This window comes from Cataglyphis hispanica, chromosome 9, assembly GCF_021464435.1.
Source record: "Cataglyphis hispanica isolate Lineage 1 chromosome 9, ULB_Chis1_1.0, whole genome shotgun sequence".
In the NCBI taxonomy this organism is placed as follows: Eukaryota; Metazoa; Arthropoda; class Insecta; order Hymenoptera; family Formicidae; genus Cataglyphis; species Cataglyphis hispanica.
In genome coordinates, this window is record NC_065962.1 from 157,658 (window position 1) to 178,323 (window position 20,666).

The 20,666-nt window shown below is 35.0% G+C and overlaps 1 protein-coding gene across 3 annotated transcripts; it reads right to left on the reverse strand.

Moving 5' to 3' along the window:
* Window positions 1-17,691: 17,691 nt before the first annotated feature.
* Window positions 17,692-20,270, reverse strand: LOC126852043 (uncharacterized). 3 transcript variants are annotated; one of them, XM_050596523.1, is made up of 5 exons: window positions 19,621-20,270; window positions 18,962-19,107; window positions 18,648-18,764; window positions 18,455-18,574; window positions 17,692-18,301 (listed from the first exon to the last, which is right to left on the reverse strand). In XM_050596523.1, exons 2-5 carry the CDS (start codon window positions 19,005-19,007, stop codon window positions 18,171-18,173), a joined length of 414 nt encoding a protein of 137 aa, XP_050452480.1. In that variant the 5' UTR covers window positions 19,008-19,107; window positions 19,621-20,270; the 3' UTR covers window positions 17,692-18,170. The 3 variants fall into 3 exon arrangements, with proteins under 3 accessions (XP_050452480.1, XP_050452481.1, XP_050452479.1); XM_050596524.1 differs by having other exon boundaries at window positions 17,692-18,180; window positions 18,258-18,301; window positions 18,962-20,270; XM_050596522.1 differs by having other exon boundaries at window positions 18,962-20,270.
* Between the last annotated feature and the right edge of the window lie 396 nt (window positions 20,271-20,666).

A 20,666-nucleotide genomic window follows, 5' to 3' on the forward strand; every position in this document is an offset into this window, starting at 1 on the left:
AAACTCCGTCCGGGTCATTGGATAATCCTCTCAGCGGCCGTGAATTGAGGCACGCCTTAACCTGAGCGAGGAAAATTAAAAAAGGTTATTTCCTCCAAGGTTAGTGTGGTTTCTCCGATAACGCGACGCAAATGGTTTTACGGACTTAATCGAGGTCTCTCAGAGTCCTTCGAAGTGCGGTGCGGCGGGTGGAATAAACTGCTATTTGATCCCTTCTGTTGCGGTGGCGTGGATAATGCAGCGATTAGCGGGCGAGGAAACGAGTAAGAGTTTTTGAAGTTGGTTGTCCATCTGCTCCAATAAAATTTGTGCCGCAATCGGAATGCATTTCCTCACAAAGATTTCGACGAGAGATGAAGTGATAAAATACCGCTAAGAATGCTTCCGTTGTATAGTCTGAAACCTCCAGATGTATCACGTTGGTGCACAAACAGACAAACAGAAATGGCGATAAATCTTTTGAGCTTTCTCGGCTCTTGTTTGTTCGGGCCGATCTTCATCCAAACAAACGTAGTCCACGCTCGTTCAAAGAAATGGATGGGCTGGAATTGCTCGTTCATGGGACAAATTTCCCATCATTGGTTGTGGTGAGACTCCTCGCCATCGGATGCAGACGACGCAGCGGTGCAGCTGCTTTATGATTGACCGGCCTTGTGGAATCCAAAATTTAAAGCGGAGCAGACCGAGCGTGAGTTGTACTCTTCCGTGGAGGGTTCGACGATGAAACGCTTCTATCAATAACTAGTGAGCCATGAAGAAGCCGGTGCAATCATGGAGTGGCGCTTGTCATGCGAAAGTATTGCGTGTTTCAGGCGCTCCCTGACTTGCAGTATGCCGTTTTCATCCAAGAACAGACTCAGTTTTGCGAGTTTCTCCTGGGTGGCACAGGGCGGTGTGCGGAGATGACCACGATCTCGTCGGGATAGTGCACTCCTTGTACGATGTGCAGCCATCATGAGAGTTCGATGTCGAACTCGTCTGCTAGAAAAGTTGAGTTGGCATTTCTGGAAGTCCTCGCAGGACGAGATGCAGCAGCGCGTCGCCATCGAAGGCATCAGGCGGTAATCTGTTGGAATCGATATAATGATGAGAAACAGAAGGGAGCTCAGGTTCTGTTTAAAGACTAGCATTAGACTGTGCGGTAACTCTTTTCTCAGGAAGCTCGTCGTCATGAAGTTCAGCCCATTCCTTTGGACAGACGCGCTTCCTCTGAGCTAAACGGGCCTGTTTCACCATGGCAAATGATTAACAAGTTCGCTAGGTGAGATGCCTCGAGAAGCTCAGTCGGCAAGGTTGTTCAGTCTAGAAACATGTCGCCATAGAGCTTCTGGAGCTGTTGTTAAATGAACAAAACACGGTTTGTCATGTATGTTTTCATTTGTGATGCATGTGTTTTTCATTGTAATGCGGATCCAGTGTAGGGTGACCGTGGAATCAGTCCAAAAATATATCGGGGTTGTGGACAGACTTAAGCAAGCACGAATATAAAGTGTCAATTTTGAGAGCAAAGCGGTGGCGCATATCTCCAAACGTGGCAAAGGTACTTGCTTCACGGAAGCCACCTTGCTTTTTGTCAATAAATGGAGCGATATGATGACTTTCTGGGAAACGCAAAGATATATGGTTATATCGTATCCTCGTTCAAACGCATCTTCAAAACCTTGAATTTCCGAGCTCATGATCGCGGGACCGGTACCTAGCCAGCGGCGAATTCCCCTTTTAGCAAAGAGAGTTCCTAGAAGAATTGTCTCCAGCGGAGCGCGTCTGACGCAGGCAGTGGTGCATCCTCGTCTAATTGTTGCAACCAGGCGGATTGAATCTTTGCTCGGATAATCACTGGGGCTAGCCAGCTCTGTAAGTCAAAAAGACACGCGGTTTCGGTGAGGACGCGACTCTTCGTAAGGTTGGTGACAGTACGCGGATGAAGTGCGAAAGTGAAGTGGTCCTCAGCCGCATGCCATCGTAGCCTTAAAGTGGAATAAGCGTCATCTTTCCACAAGTGCGGGGTTTTAATGAGCCGATGTTCGAAAGAGATTTCCGCCTTCTCGCAGTTAGGAGCTTATTTACGTAGTGGAAATCCGTCCGCCGTGCAGAGATTGCGAAATTTTGCTTGTAGAACGCTTGCGTCCGATAGTGTGTCTGTTCCAGTGACGATGTCATCAACGTAACAATCTCTCCGGAATACGGTCGCCCCGCGGGGATATGTCGCGCCTTCATCGTTCGCAAGTTGGTGAAGCGTCCGGATCGCGAGAAAGGGTGCGCACGCGAGACCGTATGTGACAGTTTAATTTGAATTCGCGCACATAATCAGTTGTGTTGTATATGCTACAGAATGCTCTGAAAATTGCGATTGTCAGGATGGACGCGTATGTGACGGTACATTTTTTCCATGTCCGTGATGAAAACGTAGCGGTGTTGACGCTAGCGTAATAAGACATCTGTTAGTGATGGTAAAAGGTTCGCGCCAACAAGCAGCTGTGAGTTTAACGATTTGCCGATTTGGTTTTCTGCGAACTATTAAAGATGATTCGCAGCTTTGTAGACGCACTCGAGTCTTGAAGCACACCGTGGTAGAGTAAGTAACATTTACGCTTATTGTCCTTATCGAATTCACATCGCATGGTAACTCGGAGCCTTGGGATTTCATTTATATACAATATACATATATACAATAGGCGAAGAAACTCTGAGTTGAGGAGGTACTTAGCACATTACGGTGTGGCGAATATTCCACAAAGACATAAGAAGAGACCGCCAGCTATCTCCTGGATATGCATACTCCAGACGATCGGGAAAATGATTCGCCCGAGCAGCGTGAAATTCGTCTCTTCTCGAAAATTTCCCCAAATACAGCCGACGCCTTACTCTTCACGGCGGCAGAAATGGCTGGAGCGGTTAAAACTTTCAAAAATAATAAGGCGCCAGGATTGGACCTTGTTGAGGTCACGGTATTGAAGGTCGCTTATAGCTTAATTCCCGGTCAGTTTATCAAGCTTTTCAACCGTGCCTCCAGTGGGGCGTCTTTCGTTCTACTTGGAAAGAGGTTTCACTTCGAATCCTTTTGAAGGGCAAGGATATGGACGAGAAGGACCCGAAATCCTATAGACCCATCTGTCTCCTCTCCGTGATAGTGAAGCTTTTCGAGAAACTTCTCAAAACACGCATCATGGTCACTGGCGCCGGATAGGATCTCCGATCGACAATTCGGGTTTATGCCCGAAAAGTCAACGGAGGATGCTATTGTAAAGTTGTGTATGGTTTTGGCCTCCGAAAAGAGATACGCTGTCGCGCTTCTTTTTGACATCTCCGGGGCCTTTGACAATGTTTGGTGGCCCCTTGTATTGGTTAAAAAAACGGAATTGCCCGCGAAATATATTTGAAGTACTCCGGAGTTACTTTGATAATCGAAGAATTAGAATTATGTTCGGTTCCACGATGTCCAAGCGGGCTACGAGGGGATGCTCGCAAGGATCTATCCTCGGTCCGGCCTGCTGGAACCTTATGTTCGACGGTCTCCTGCGGCTTCTGGAGAGCATGATTGAAAACCGGTTTGCCGCGTACGCGGATGATCTCATCGTCGTTATAAACGGTAAATTCGCGTAGAGAAATCAAACGGAAGGCCAACGAGTGGTCGATGCAATCATAAATTGGTGCGAGTCCGCGAAACTTCAAATCTCCGAACGGAAACCAAAGCGATAATATTAACAAGCGACGCGAAATCCAGTAAATAGATGGGGAAGAACATGACGGATAAGAAGCGCAAAAGTAATAAAAAGGTCGCGAATTTCGAAAGAAGGCCGCCGATAATAAAAATTAAAGATACAAAAATAGGGTTTAAACAAACAGTTAAATATCTTGGCGTTAATTTAGATAAATTTGTGAGAGTTAGAATTCATTGTAATAATTTAAATAGCAGTCGGGTTGCTTTTCCAAAAATTAGGTAGATTACACAAGAGCTGAATGGGACTTGCGTTTTAGGGCACTCTGTACAATCTACCGGGGCGTGCTTGCTCCGACAGTAGCTTATGTCGCTGCGGGGTGGGCCTATCTGTGTACAGAGAGTGATATTAGGATCTTAAAAATCCTGCAGTGCCGCGTCTTGATTTCGATGACCGGCGCATATCACACGGCTTCGTGGGACTCGTTCTGTGTGAGCGATGTCAGTCGATATATTCCGCGAGAGCGATGTCAGTCGATATATTACTCCGGGAGAATATCGCGTGATACTAAATTAGAATAGGAAAAAACGCCAAGATAGGAAATGTAGAAGTTTCCGCCGAAATAGGGAAAGGGAACGTGTTTGAAGAAATCAGGGATGAGGCGATAAATATGTGGTAGACCAAATAGTCTTCTTCCAGCTAGGGTCGTATCACTTTCGCCTTCTTCAAGAATATACGCCACAGATTGGCTGCATGGTCCTTTGAAGCAAAGTTTTGGAGCACGTAAGACCTCACTGGACACGAAAACTTCCGGGCCCGACTCGAGTTGCTTGGTCTTGGACAATGATGCGTGCATATGCGAGATTGGAATAGACACGGTTCAACACTTCTTGTTGGACTGTCCGCTCTTTGACACACAGAGGGAGGCTCTACGAGATTTGATTCTATAAAGCGAATGGCAATAGCCGGAGGCGGCACACTTCTTTGTGTCGAGTTTAGAGGCTTTTGTAGCATTCGCTGATTTTTGCCGCAAGTCCCTTTGGTTGAAGGGATTCGAATCGTAGTCGTAGTCCTTGTGAAGGGAAAGATTGTTCAGCTGGAGAAGTCGGAGTCTTCGGCCATAAAGGTGTGGTCCCGTAATTTTCTCGGAGAAGCTGCACTTTCGAATGATCTCGCGTCTTGTAGTTTTAAGTTAGAGATTAATAGATAAGTCCAATAACCTTATGTCCAATGGCTCTTGAGTCATCTCCTCCCTACTCTACCTTTCCAAATGTTCCTACCAAACTTCCGCCCATAACAACGGTCAGGGCGTGTATCCGAGTAGGGATACAATGGACAGATTTCCCCGTGGTTCCCCGTGGGCACGTTTGCAACGGATCGCTGAGTCGGAAGATGCGAATGTGTGGATCGGCGGACTAAGCGGCCCTTAGGAAGAATGATGGGCTTACAGGCACGGCCAACTGTCCAGCCTGCGCATGAGATCCCGTAGGCGCTGCTGTATTTTTCCATCTCCCGTCTCAAGGCAGTTCCAATAGATAGTGGAGTGGTTTTGTATCTGTATGGGTAATAGAGCACAGGGTTCTGCCTCACGGGGTGGTGTCCTTTACAATAACTATCCTTATTAGATGATGCAATTACAGGCTCCATATGTTTCAGATCCTCGTATTCCCTATCCATATTAATTTAGCATCTCCACTACAAAAAATAGGGTTCGGCTATAGTGCATAATTAAGTGCTAATTTGTTGCTAATTTATTGCCCTAAGCCCGAATTTATTGTTTCTACCCATGAGCAGGAAAACGATATTAAAGGTGGAGGTGCTGACTTGCCATTAAGCTAGCACCCCCACTTCCAAAAAACACATATAATTAGTTGCAAATCGAAAAACAAATATACTAGAATTTATTGCTAATTAATTGCTCAAAGAAACTGCAAACAAATTTTGAAAATATTAAATTTTTAATTGTGCACTAATATGACATATTATGAACATGGAAAGAAAAATCATCAAAAATACGCAGCTAACAACAATAATTTGGCGGATGTCGGTTGATGGGAGGCCCGGGAAACGGAAGTCGCATCATGTAACACCTCTCGAAAGTGCGTTTGTGCATTTGAAATGGAGAGTTCTTCGGGCGTATCCCATTTGGACACGTAATGATCGGACACTACACGATTGATACGTACATTGCATGATTGAACACCGCACGATTGAACACCGCACAATTGAACAAAGTTGTAAACTCATGTGGAACCTCATTTCGCATTGAAAAATATATGCGTAGAGGCAGTACGTTCTGCCTCCTTATGGGGGCTCCACTACCATTAAAATTAGATATAGGTTTGCCTTGAACTTCGCTTTGCGTGAAAAATTGTAAACCCATGTGAAATCTCACTTCGCATGGAAAGTTGTAAAATCTATGGTAAAACCTCATTTTCTAACCTAAAATGCGATGTTCAATCATACGGTGTTCAATCGTATGGTGTCCAATCGTGCGGTATTTAATCGTACGGTGTCCAATCATACGTTTTCCGGTTGATTCCGATTGTTCTCAAAGAAATCAATATCTGATCTTCCCGCGCCTTTTATGCCGATGATGGATAGCAGAGCGAGTTCGCGTCAAGCGTAAACGCTAAGCCATGGTTTCTCAAATGACAGATACTTCTGAGCTCTGATCTATCAGTGTTCATGTTGAGCTGCGGGTTGCCGTAACGGTCGAAGACATCAATTCTGGCAGTTGCAAGAAGATACTTTGCGGTCTGTTCTTTCTCGTACAGAGGAAAGTGCGCTGACTTCCTCGAGTTTTGAAATATAAGCATCATGAAATAGAATGTGGTGCCGAGATTTGCAAGTAAAACAGCTTTTGATGGATTAGCACTTGGATACTAGGTAATTTCCTAGGCAATTTAAAGCACAATTTGCCGTTTTCAACAATGGATTTCCTTTCGCTTACCGACTTCGCCCTGAATTCGCGACACTGCATTATTGAATGCCTTTCCTTGCAGAATGCGCATTGGGATTACGTTTGGCAAGATGCGTCTTTGCTCGTGATGAATCTGTTACCTTGGTAGCGATCTTGAATTTCGCCACATTCAACGTGAGAATGCATTTAGAGATGAAGTTCAGTAACGTATCGTGTTCGAGATTGCTGCAATCTCGAACTTCGCATGTTGCCGCGCGACCGCGTCATCGCCGCGCGCGCGATGCGAGGTAGCGTTTCTGCGACCGAGCGAAAACGCGCGGCATCAATAAACACCGTCGCCCTTCTTAAAGGATCTAAGATGAAATTGTGACAAGTCACATAAAAACTGTCGACGGAAGTGAGCGAATTTCGGGAACCTTTTGGATCCTTCTAGAAGGTGACGATCTGATAAAAGCGAGCCGACAACCGAGCTCGGCGCAGTCTGCTAAAAATAATCGACGCGTACACGCTACCCGAATGGTAATAGAAACTTGGTTTTGTTTATAGAAATAGTCGTATATTTCAGTGCCGTTGTGTGACTATCGGAGTTCTTCCGAGACAGACGATTTATCGCTGTTCATCCGCCACGTGCGAATTACAGTCGTATGACACGTGTATTTAATCTTGTAAAAAATGTACAGATTCTATTCGTCTTAGAATCAAGCGCGTCTCGATACTCGCGAGTGCGTTTGTCCGTCGGCCTTCTCATTTCGCGCTTGTCTTTTCGGAGCACGCTCGCTCGTACATTCACACATAACTTTCGCGCACATATCGTGAGTTGATGGATCGACGAAATCGAACGTGGACGACTTCCGTTCGAGTCGAGTGCGTGAGTCGAAAAGTTCGATTACTAAATAATTGAAAAGGTCCATGCCACGTGAGTCGATAAGTCTCCCGAAAGTCAGCAGCATTCATGGCAAGTGACGGCATGAAAAATCCGGTTGAGCTCTTCTGCAGTCGTCCTTCATTTTGGTCACTTCGGTGAACGTAGCGAAGTTGAAACGGATTAACTTTCATTTGTTCTCATAATGTTTCGACAATAATTCCTAAGCACAGTTGTAATTATCATCCGTCACAGCTAATGGTCGTTTTAATTTTTCGGTAGGTCCTTGCATACGATTGGAGGAACCGCTCAACATTGGAAATTGAAGAATCATCGCCGATGACGGACAGAAAGAAAACTCGAAACGAAAGCCAGTCTGCGTACGCGCCTGAGAAGTGCGGGAAGCCCTTAATTCTAGGCAGCGCGGGAGTGAGATCGTCTGATTGTTCTTCGCCCGATGAAACTGATGTAATTGGGACGATCTTATAGCATTCGGCATACTCAGCTAGCCTGCTTCGCTATTGTACGTACATATTTTCTACAGTATCAAAGAATTCGGTAGCGTACTCACTCTCACTATATCTATCCTTGTAGTTGCTGCAAAGTTCATGCTGAGCCTCAAACTTCGCCTGCTAATGGAGTTCTACTTTTCAGATATTCGTACTGATTGATCGACGATGACACTTTCGATAGCGGATGCCGAAAGGGAAGAAAAAAATCCGGCTCGAAGGATCAAAATGTTCGCGTGCGTCGTAGTTTTAATCACAGGAAATTGAAATATGCGTGGACGAACAGGACTCGACAATAAAACACTCACGTTTTTATATTACTTCAAGTTTTAATAATTTGAATAATAATACAACAAAGTAATAAAAAATTTAACAAACATAATCTTTAATAAATAGTCTAAAATGATAGAGAAAATTCGGTTTCAAATAGAAAGCGTTTATAAAGCGGTTTCACAAATGCGGTTTCTCAATGAAGCGGTTATACATAATCGATTACTCCGATTACGCATTTCGAGCGATTGTCGCCGCTCCTCAAGAACAGGCTTATATATTTATTAACGATCTTCGTCGTTGCTCTTTGCCAATAAATTCGAGTCGATAACGGTGATTCGAATATCTGAAACGGCGTCGATTTTATTGGCCGCCACTCTTAAATTTGTGTAAATTTCGGCGCGAGATCAAAAATCGCGCGAGCAATAAGCTGACGAGTTATACGTCATTGTCTACTTCATGTATTCGCGCGAGACGGTTACTGTACATCAAGTGGCTAACCGTTAAGATTGGTTGTCGCTTTTTGTTTGCGACATGGGCTTCAATAATAATACAAAAACTGTGGTATACTGTGGTAACTGTGGAAAATATTATCGGAATTATCGCTATTTTTCGACTTTGAAATAAGATTGTAAATTTTGTCGCAACTTAAAGATAAATTATGAATTTAACGATATTTTATACAATCTTAAACAGTATATATTATTTAATTTTAAAAGAAAGAGAAAGAAAGAAAAAAGGCGAAGAAAGGAAACATTAAATATTAAAAAAGAAGAGAAGAGAAGAGAGAGAGAGAGAGGGAGAAAAAGAGAAAAGAGAGAAAGAGAGAGAGTAAGCAAAAGAGAAAGTAAGAGAACAAGAGAGAGAAAGGAAGTAACAGAAAGCTTAATTTTAAAGGAAAAAAAGAATAAACAAATGAGAACACAGAAATAGAGTTAGAAGGAAAAAAAATATTAGGTAATAATATTATTAAATATATTGTTAAATATTATTAATAAATACTATTAAATATTATTAATATTATATATCATTTAATTTTAAAAGAAGAAGAAAGAAAAAAAGAAGAAAAAAAAAAATCTTTTTTATAAGTTTGCAAAAGGAAGAATAAACAAAAAAGAGAGAAAAAAAGAAAGAGAGAGAAAAGAAGAAAAGAAAGAATCTTAATTATAAATTGCAGAAGAATAGAGAGATAAGTGAGGGGGGGAGAGAGAGAGAGAGAGAGAGAGAGAGAGAGAGAGAGTGAGAGAGATATATAGCAGGAAAAAAAGAAGGAATATAATATCAGGTAAAAATATTGTGTTCTTCATTAGTAAATATTTAATTCTATTCTTTTTTTCAAACATGATAAATCTCGTTATAGACCATGTATTTTGATACACAGATTGACGCGCACAGCTTATAAATACTTGCATATTGGAATCATCGTGGGACCTTCTTTGTAGAATTACATCTTGGCGATATCCGAGGAAATCACATAATACTGTGTCAGAATGTGAAGAGAGGGCAACGTTAATCGAATATAAGATTTCTTACTAGAACTTGTATTTACTACAATTTTTCGTTAAAATATATTAATTTTAAAAAATCGCTATCTTGCCAATTATAATAATTAAGACCATGCGGTTTTCGCGATTATACTTATCTTATTAAATGTAATATAGAATTTTATTGTTTTATTGTTTTTATTGTTTTCAGTCAGAACTCGTGATTTTCAAAATTTTTTTATAAAAGTATATTAATTTTAAAAAATCGCTATCTTGACAATTATAATAATTAAGACCATGCGGTTTTCACGATTATACTTATCTTATCGAATGTAATTTAGAACTCCGACGTTTTCGGTCAGAACTCGAGATTTCCAAAATTTTTATAAAAGTAATTAATTTAAAAAAATCATTATTTTGGTAATTATGATAGCTAGGACCATGCGGTTTTCGCGATTATATTTGTCTTATCGAATGTAATTTAGAACTCTGATGTTTTCGGTCGGAACTCGAGATTTCCAAAATTTTTTTACAAAAGTATATTAATTTTAAAAAATCGATATTTCGGTAACTATAATAGTTAAAATCATGCGGTTTTCACGATTATATTTGTCTTATCGAATGTAATTTAGAACTCTGATGTTTTCGGTCGGAACTCGAGATTTCCAAAATTTTTTACAAAAGTATATTAATTTTAAAAAATCGATATTTCGGTAACTATAATAGTTAAAATCATGCGGTTTTCACGATTATATTTGTCTTATCGAATGTAATTTAGAACTCTGATGTTTTCGGTCGGAACTCGAGATTTCCAAAATTTTTTACAAAAGTATATTAATTTTAAAAAATCGGTATTTCGGTAACTATAATAGCTAAGATCATGCGGTTTTCGCGATTATATTTGTTTTATCGAATATAATTCAGAACTTCGATATTTTTGATCAGAACTCGAAATTTCGAAAATATATCTCTGATGTTTGAAGTTAATTTTTAAAACTAAAAACTGCAGAACTCTTGCAAAAAAGTATTAGGAACTATATAACTATTCAAAAAAACATCAGAACTATGCTCAGAACTATTTAATTTTGATATGTCCAAAAACGTGAAGTTGGCACCCCTATTTTTCAAACTCTGCTTTTATTGTTATAATGGACAGAACTCTTTATAAAAATTATCAAGAACTCTTTCTTTTGTTCGAAATAATTCAGAACTCTAAACAGAACTATAGTATCGTAACATAGGGGTGCCAACTTCACACACCCCATTCTTTGTGATGCTTGTAATAAATTATTTTAATATTTATCTATTAAATATTTATCTGCTTTTAATTATTTCTCCCATCTTTTATAACAACGTATGCATAGTCGACAAAATTTTAATTTTTTTCTTGACACACTCTGCTAGAGATGTAGAAAAATGATGATGTAGTGTAAATGAAACACGATACTCCAGTTAGAGGGAGACAAAGATATGAAATTAAAATATATAATTGAGAGGAGTGCGTAATATCTTCTGTCAACTTTTTTACTACGTTCTTGACATTATACACTATGGATGAGGAAAATATTATTATCATTGAAGATGACGACGACGTCATATTCATTAAAGACAATAATTTTGACAATCATCTGATGCCGATCAAGATAACCGGATTAATAGACATTGACAATTTTTTGGACGATTCATCTGATGAAGACCGCATATTTTTTGAGGATTCTGATTATGATAGTGACTGCAGTGATTTCACAGACATCAATCAACGGATGTTAAATCGCGTGGAGATAAATAGTTTAGATGCAACGAAAATGTGTTGCATATACATTTATTATTACAAATGAAGGTCACATGAAATTTTGCACATGTTTTGCGTGTTTTATCCGTATTTCGGACTTGTTTCCCAATATTCATGTTGTGCTCCAATACGAAAGTGCAATCTATGAATTAATTCTGGGATCATATTGCAGAGAGTGCGGAAAGTCTTTGTATCAGATTATGTCCTCAAATATGTGTCCGATTTGTATGGTGTAATTTGCATAAATTTACTGTGAAAGACTTAAATAATAAATAAGTTTTCTGAACGCCTGAAAAATGAACAATTATCTGTGGGCGAGTTTCATAGGGAGCGGCGCACTTGGACACAGTACAGTTGGACACAATGCAAATGGACACGTTACAAATAGACACAAGATTTTGCACACGGTTTAATTGGACACAGTGCATTTAGACACAATAATTTTGGACACAGTAGCTTTTGGACACGTAGGAAAATACGCATCGTTTACTTGGACACTGTTCATTTGGACACCATTTATTTGGACACCGTTCGTTTGAACACATAAAGACGCGTACCGTTCATTTGGACACCGTTTATTTGCCCACCGTTTGTTTGGACACCGTTCATTTGTCCACGCTTCATTTGGACACAGTTCACTTGCTCACCGTTTGTTTGGATATCGCTCATTTGCCCATGTAACGTCCCCGCACATTTTAAATTCTAATAATTAATGACAAACGTGCATAAAGAATCATAGGATATATAATAAATGCCTTTAAAAATTCAAATGAAAATTCAAATTAAAAATTGATAAGTATTTTATGGACACCCAATGTATAGATTTAACATATAAGCTCTCGCTTATATGACTATTTGCTAAGTCACTGAAATTTATTCATTTAAGAAGAGAATAATGTTAAGCTAATAGATGATTAATTTTAAGACATCCGTTATCTGGGTAGAAGTTTTATTAATAATTATAATAACTAAGTACAGCGTATAATAATTATTGCATAGATTTCGTACTTATATATAGAGTAGAATAAACATATATATATAGAATAGGATTTAGGTTCTAAATTTGTAATATTTTATTTAGCATGTAAAATTTTATAAGAATCTTAAAATGTACTTCATGAAGCAAGTCGAACGCTCGATATTCTTATCCCGCCCGATAAGACAAGGCTCAGGAATGCAGTCGCGAGTCTGACGCTCGAACAAAGAAACTGACGCAATACGGGCCAGGCCTTGGCATATCCCCACACTGGCTACCACCACCACCGTTGACATGCAAAGCCGAGCCAGGAGAAACAGCCAGCCTTCATGATCATTACTATTTCAACCTCCGAACTGACGAGATAGTGATCCGGCATCCGCGTCGACAAGCTCATATTTGTATAGTCTTTAAGACTCTGAATTTTCTTATTGTATAGATACGCGTAAAGTATCTTTCGAGTTAAGAGTTATATTAATAAAAGTTTAAGTTCAGTTATCCAGAACTACTGTCTCGTTAATATCCAGGCAATATCAAAATCCCGGGTGAGGATCCTGAGACTATTCAATAAACATAGAAGGAAGTAAAGAGCAAATTTCTATCATAAATTGTAATTAACTTTTGGTGAGTTAATAAATATATATATATATATATATATATATATATATATATATATATCTTTATATTATAACGTATCGATTGACAGATTGAAAATCTTCTGAGTCCCGAGTAAACTCAGTGTAAGCAGAGTGACCCAAAATATAAAATTATAACCAATATATATATATATATATATATATATATAATATAATATATTTTATTTTATAATTTTTTTTTCTTCCCTAATAACGTCGGGACATAACATATAATTTTGGTGGCAGCGATGGGATGTCAGAAATCAACCTGTCATTGAATTGATTTAATTTAAGCTTTCTTTCAGGATTGTACGCATGACATTCATATTTGATTCCTTAAAAGATATAATATATTTAATCTCTAATATTGAACCTTTGTCTTTTTTTTATAATTACGGGAGTGCTTATTCCATTTTGATTTATTATTTTATTGCTTTGATTTTTCTAATTTTATTTTAATTATTCTACTTTTATTTAACAATACCTACTTGTACGAGATATTTTAAAATTATTAACTTAAAGTGGCAAATAGCATATTCTGAGATAGCGGTTTTGAGCTGGTGTAACGGCTCGTCGTTGTCAAAGAATTTAACTCATCCGACGTAGTGGCTTGAGCATACGGCTTGCTCGTTATTGCCGACGATTTTGAGAAAAATTAAGTTGGTGCTGTGATAGTGGCTTCGAGCTGATACACTCCGCTCGCTGCTATAGCTAAAGCAAAATTCTTGCTAGTGCTATAACACCTGCACAGTGAGAACTGTGGACGCAATATAGTAACCAATATGTAAATTTTAAGAGGAAATGCCAAAATTTCGCCGTGCAAGAAGGAAAGCCAGATTAAGGCGTTTAGTCGCACAATTTTTCGTGGTTTACAAAGCATTCCAACCGTAAAGGAAGCAACGGGAAGTTTAAGAAAACTTCGGCGAATAAAGATCCTCCTTTTACTTATAAATTAATCCCAATTACTATTGAATATCGTGCACCATTATTGTTTAATATTCCAGAGGATGATCCAAGACGCATACATTATTTGGAAATCCATTCAGAGATTTCCCAGCGAATAAAGATGAAAAATTAAGGACGAACAAATTTCTCTATTGATTTCTTAAACGCATATTACACATTTATCTTTCTTAAAAATATATATCTATTCTATAACAATACACATTCTCTTGTTTCACATAATTACTTTTGTAATATTACATTAATTGCTATATTATTTACTATATTTATAACAATAATGAAATAAAAATAATTTTATTGTACTTATGTGCCCTTTAGATCCACAAGGACCTCTTACCCCTCTGTATGCAATTGATAATATCGAAGAACCATTCCAAGTTTATTTTTGTCAAAAACTAAACGCACATTTTAATCTCGGTCGTCAATCTATAATTTGCGAATCCTGTTTCAATTGGATCATCGAGACGGAAGATTGTGGCTGGGCAATGGACAGAGGAGATTGGCACAGGGTCTTTAAACATTGTCTAGCAGTCAATGGCCTAACGGTTGCCATTAATTGTGATCGTTGCCAGGATCCCAAATCTATTGAAATACTCTATTCCGATGAAGAAACAGTAATTATACATGTGGAAATCAATGTAGAAGAACCATAAGTTACTATATATATATATATATATATATATATACATTATATATTAACCGTATTATTATAATATACTAAAATCATATAAAGGAAAATATTCAACTATCGAAAAGGAGTGTCTAGCTATTGTGACGTCCCCGCACATTTTTGATTTTTCCGCTAAATACATATAAAGAATAGTAACATATGCAATAAACATTGTTTTTTAACTCATATATAAGATTAAAGAATAAATCAATGATTACTTTTGGACACCCGGTATACATACACTTAGTGTATAAGCTCTCGCTTATATGACAAATGCACAGGACTTTGAAATTTATTCATCTAGAATTAGTATTAGGATATTAATAAGTAATTTTAAGACATCCGCTATAAGAATAAGGATATTTAACAAGTTATAAAATTAATCATTATAAACATATAACCAAAAAGCAAAATTTACACTTATGACTATATACACACACATAGGATACACACATATATGTATGTCAATCGCTTATTTTGACGACGATTTCTAGTACAGTGTGGCTATTTTGACGACTTCTGGCTATTTTGACGACAGTCGTCAAAATTTTACCGATATATCGTATACTTTGACGACGTCGTCAAACTATCCCGGAACAAAGAATTAACTAATTTGACGACACTGTATATTTTGACGACATTATATATATTTTTTGATGATTTCGGCGACAGTAAAATTTGTCAAAAAAAAAATAATAAAAAATATGATAAGATATATTGTCTTTTTTATTAAGAATTTAAAATGATTTTTAACACATGTCGATCGCGTGAATTGATTATTAATAGAGAGGTTTCCTCGATCAGCCGGTAATGAATAAATGTATACAAGATTTTTTTTGTGAAAAAACGATGACAGTTCTAATTGTAAAATTTTGATTCTTTTAAAAGTAATTTTATATTATACTTATTCACAGATTTTATATTTATATCTAGATTTACATTTCAATAAAAGATAATTTTGTTTGTTTTAATTTAAATCTTTTAGATTTTATGTTGTTTTAGAAAAATGTATTGGAATTTATTTGCAAGAAATTGTTTACAGCATATATATAATTGCAAAAACATGAATTATATGCTTCCTGAGTAATATGCTTTTATATAACTTAAAATAATATAATTATATATACGATTTCTATTAGTAATATAACTAAAGCTGCATACATAATGAATATTATTATAAAATTTGACTATTGCTTACCGATTATATATAATAAGGATTGAAATAAATTTTAAGGGTTGAAATAAAACTTTAAAAAAAAACTTAACAAAGTTTATTTATTATATAAAATTATATAAAATTTATATTTTTATCATAATATTATATAAAATTTTTTATATAAATTATAAAGAGAATATTACGGCAACCAACATATAGCAACACATTGCATTCAATAACACATACTTTGATTGTGAAATATCGTAAAGAAGCTAATGTACCCACAAAAAAATCCTTATATTTTTGGATTACCTAGTATCAACAAAGACAGATACCGATATCTTAATGCGTAATTTTTATGTATTTTAATGCGTAAATTTGCACGAGAATGTAACGCAAATCATTCTACTACTTTACGTGGTACAACGTTATGAAAACCTATAGCAACACATTGCATTCAACTCAATCTTAATGATACTGATGTTTCGGATCTTGCCACATTTATGGGTCATGCTGATAAAATACATAGAGACCATTATAGGCAACCAATAGCAAGCAGAGATATTCTTAAAATTTCTCAACATTTACACAGCATTTAGAGAAAATGCACAAGATACAAATAAGGAACCGGCATCGGATAGCGATTCTGAAAAGGAAAATAACTTAAGCGAAGAGAACAATAATAATATATATATATATATATATATATATATATATATATATATAATTCTAATAAAATAGGTAATGTTATTTGAATTACGTTTAAATCGTTATATAAGAATATATAATTGAAACTTATAACATTAATATTTATTATTTATATTATGTTTTATGTTGCATTGATGATTTATACAGAAAGTTATTCTTACTGTATTATTCATAAAAGTTATAATATATATTGTAGATATATTCATTGTGTAACACGTCAAAAGATTTTATAAATAATTACAAGCAAACGAATAAACAAGATGAAAAACAAAAACGTAAAAGTAATTTTTCTTATCTATTTCCAATTTATGATTATACGAGTTTAATCAATAAAATTTTAATTCAATAAAATACAAGCTTCTTTATCTCATCCTATAATAATAGTTTATTCTTAAATAAGGAATCTTATTTATATTTTCAATATAATTCTAATATTTCATGTATAATAAATGAGTGCATGTCATTAGAAATATAAATGTCATACAATCTTTTGACTTTAATTTCACGGCCACTTTCTAGGAAGGCTTTGTGAAAGAATTAATGTTGAAAACACTTGTGGGTCATCGAATACACTGGATATGTTCAATAACCAGAAAATCTGAACACTGCTATACCCAACGATGAGAAATGGTCAGAATAGATTGACGATGCAAATTCAGTACAGATGAAATTTATAAAAAGATATATTTCTAAAGATATTCAACTGTACAAAAGATTTCCTTTTATTGGCCGTTCTCTAAATGCTTGGGGAGCTCAATTTGTTAAATTCGAAATAGAAAAAATGAAGTATTTTTCTATTTTATCCATGGCAGAAATCCTCAATGGAAGAATCTCTATAGCAATATCTCGATCATATCTGCAAATATTATATAATGATACAAATCTTTGTTATATTTTGTAGCTTTTCAAATAAATCTGTCAAGGTAAAGTCACTCACGAGACTACTTCAGTTGATATAACAAAACTTTCAATCTGTGTTTACTTTTAACGATTCAACACTTTCATTTATAGGACAAAGCAACGATTTTAATTATCATTTTTTATAATTATCAGAGTTTTTTGTATTACATATTAAAATCTCATACTCATATGTTTTATGTATATATGTTATACCCATATATTAATACTCATTTTATTAATAAAATTTTATTGAAATTAAGGAGAATGTACTTATTTCGCATACTAACTTCATTTTGTAATAATATTTGTATATGTGAATTATTGCACTATTGAATTGTTGCACTATTATCTAATTATATTTACATACATATTTATATATAAGTCATCGAATAAATACTGTACACGTCTAATAAATAATATACACAAAAAATTAGACTGTAAAATGTGTATATATAATTACAGAATCCTCCAATAAATATATTTTTACTATGTTAAATACATAACATAACATACATAACATTTGTAGAAATTTAAGAAATGCTTGTAGTTAAGTATATACTCACTATTAAATGCAGGCACAAGAATATTATTCTGGCAATCAATGTTTGAAGAGTCAAAATCAGTCTCATCGTTTCTATTTTCATCGTGACAATTTATCATTTTTTAATATTTACTGAAAATATAAACAGAGATTAAGATATAATGTCTATAATAATATGTATTTATAGGATTACTTTTAACAAAACTTACCATAAGATAAGGACGTGGCAATATTTCCTGTACAACTATAGTCTCTATTAAAAATATCAGTATCATCATTATTTACACTTATTACAGTTTATCTTTACATTAATATTTTCTAAACAAATAGAATACGTTTCCATATATATTTCCATATAATATGTATAGAAATTTGTATTTAAGAAGTGCTTATAATATATACTCACTATTAAATGTAGACACAAAAATATTCTTCTGACATTCAATGTCTGCTGGAGAGGCCAAATCAGTCTCATCATTTGTAATATTTTCATCGTAACAATCTTTTATCATTTCTTTAATATCTACTAAAAATGTAAACAGATATTAGTATGTCTATAATAATCTATATTTATAGAATACTTCAGATTATAGTCTTACCATAAAGGCAAGTCTTGCGATAAAGACATTTTAACATTTTTCTTATAGCATCTTGATTAGCGACACTAGTTTTATTATTTACATTTATATAATCTAAAGTTATCGGTTTGGAAATATCTGTAGCAAATATAATATATATAATCCATATAATATATATAATATATAATATAATATAATATAAAATAATATATATAATATAAATAATATATATAATATATATAATCCAATATAGTATAATATAAATAACACGATATAATATTTATAGCAAAATTACAATTTAGAAATAGAAATATATAGATGAGAAAAAAACATACCACAAAATGCAGGCATGATAGAAATTTTTTGAGCATTATGGTTCATAATTTGTCCATTAATATTATAACATTCATTTTACTTAGAAACTCTGTTACACATGTGATATATTTCTATTAATATTTGTAACTCTTATCTGCACTATCATCTGTAATAATGAAAAAGTTTTTTGTATGGTGTTTAGGTTTTTTTTACTGAAGAAAGAGAGTATATGATTTTCGAGTGAAATTTAAAAATATAATTTTTAATTAGAAAAGCACATTTTCTATATAGTATGCATATAATTTTAATTTTAATAAACAAGGTCCTTCTATAAATATAAAATTCTAATGGAAAAAGAGCTAATAAGAGCCAGATGCAGAAATTACGCCCAATAATTTTGTTATTAAATCTTCTTTATATTTAATTTGTTGAAATGAAATAAAAGGTGTTCAAATTAAATAGAAGATTTTAACAAGATTGTTGCGCCTAATTTCCGTGGCTCTTATTACCCTTTTTCTCAGATTTATATATAATTCTTTCGGATTATTCCTTTATGACTTTTTCAGATGCATCATTTAGAAATAAAAACTATTGAATAAACATACTTTTATTAAAATATGCGACATGCCTGGTGTTTTAAACATTTACCCGGTTTTATACATAAAGTATTTTAACTTACTTTTTTTTTGCCACAATGATTGCGTTATATTTGCGTCCATCATTGTACATTGCTTTTATTTTATTATTTTTAGTATAAATACAACTGGTTAGGCATACACAATATACATAAAATTTTACTATACATATACGCATAGACATTAAATTAATTAGGATTGAAATAATGATAATGAAACTTAAATAAAACTTTAAAGAAACACCTAATAGAATGAAAGTTTAGATAAAATTTCAAAATTGTATAAAACACGCATAGAAGACAGAAGTGGATTAATAATCCTTTTCACTGAGCATCTCCACACACATGTGTTATCCATTATGTATGGGTTCAAAAATTACAACCGCTGAGCATCATCTTGTCAACACTCGACATTGATTTGTTGATTCTAAAAGTAAAAACCAATCACGTTCGATTGCTGCCCAATGGTTTTCTGAACATATCCTTATAGCTGCGGTCGAGAAGACGCTAGAAATGCTTCGAAGCATTACATTAACTAAACAGAATAAAGAAATCTTTGATCTTTTTGTCCTGATTGGTCAATCAAATGATTTGAAGCATTTTTAGGATTTTCCCGACCGCAGCCTGTGTCGGCAAATGTAACGGTCACTTGAGATATTTTTCTGCGCATGTGTTAGGTTACGTACTTTGTTATTTAAAAGATTTATAAGATATATATACAAAATCAATGTTCTTTATTATAACTTATTGTAAAACATAAAATATATTAAAAATAAAGAAAAAGTGTATAACAGAGCTGTCATTTAATCAATATTACATTTTTTTATACTTATATACTGACCTAATCAAAAATCAATATTTGTCAATAATTGAATTCAACAAATATAATGCAATTTCCTTTTTATATATATTAGAAATATATTAATGTAATATATACTAAGTATATAATAGAAGATAAATTTTAACTTTTATGGCGTTTTTGGATGGATGGATTATCTAACTTGGATCATGAATTCATGGTCTTTTTACTAGCAAAGACAATGCAAGTATAATGACGTCATTGCATTGTCTATGTCAATAAAAGAATTGAT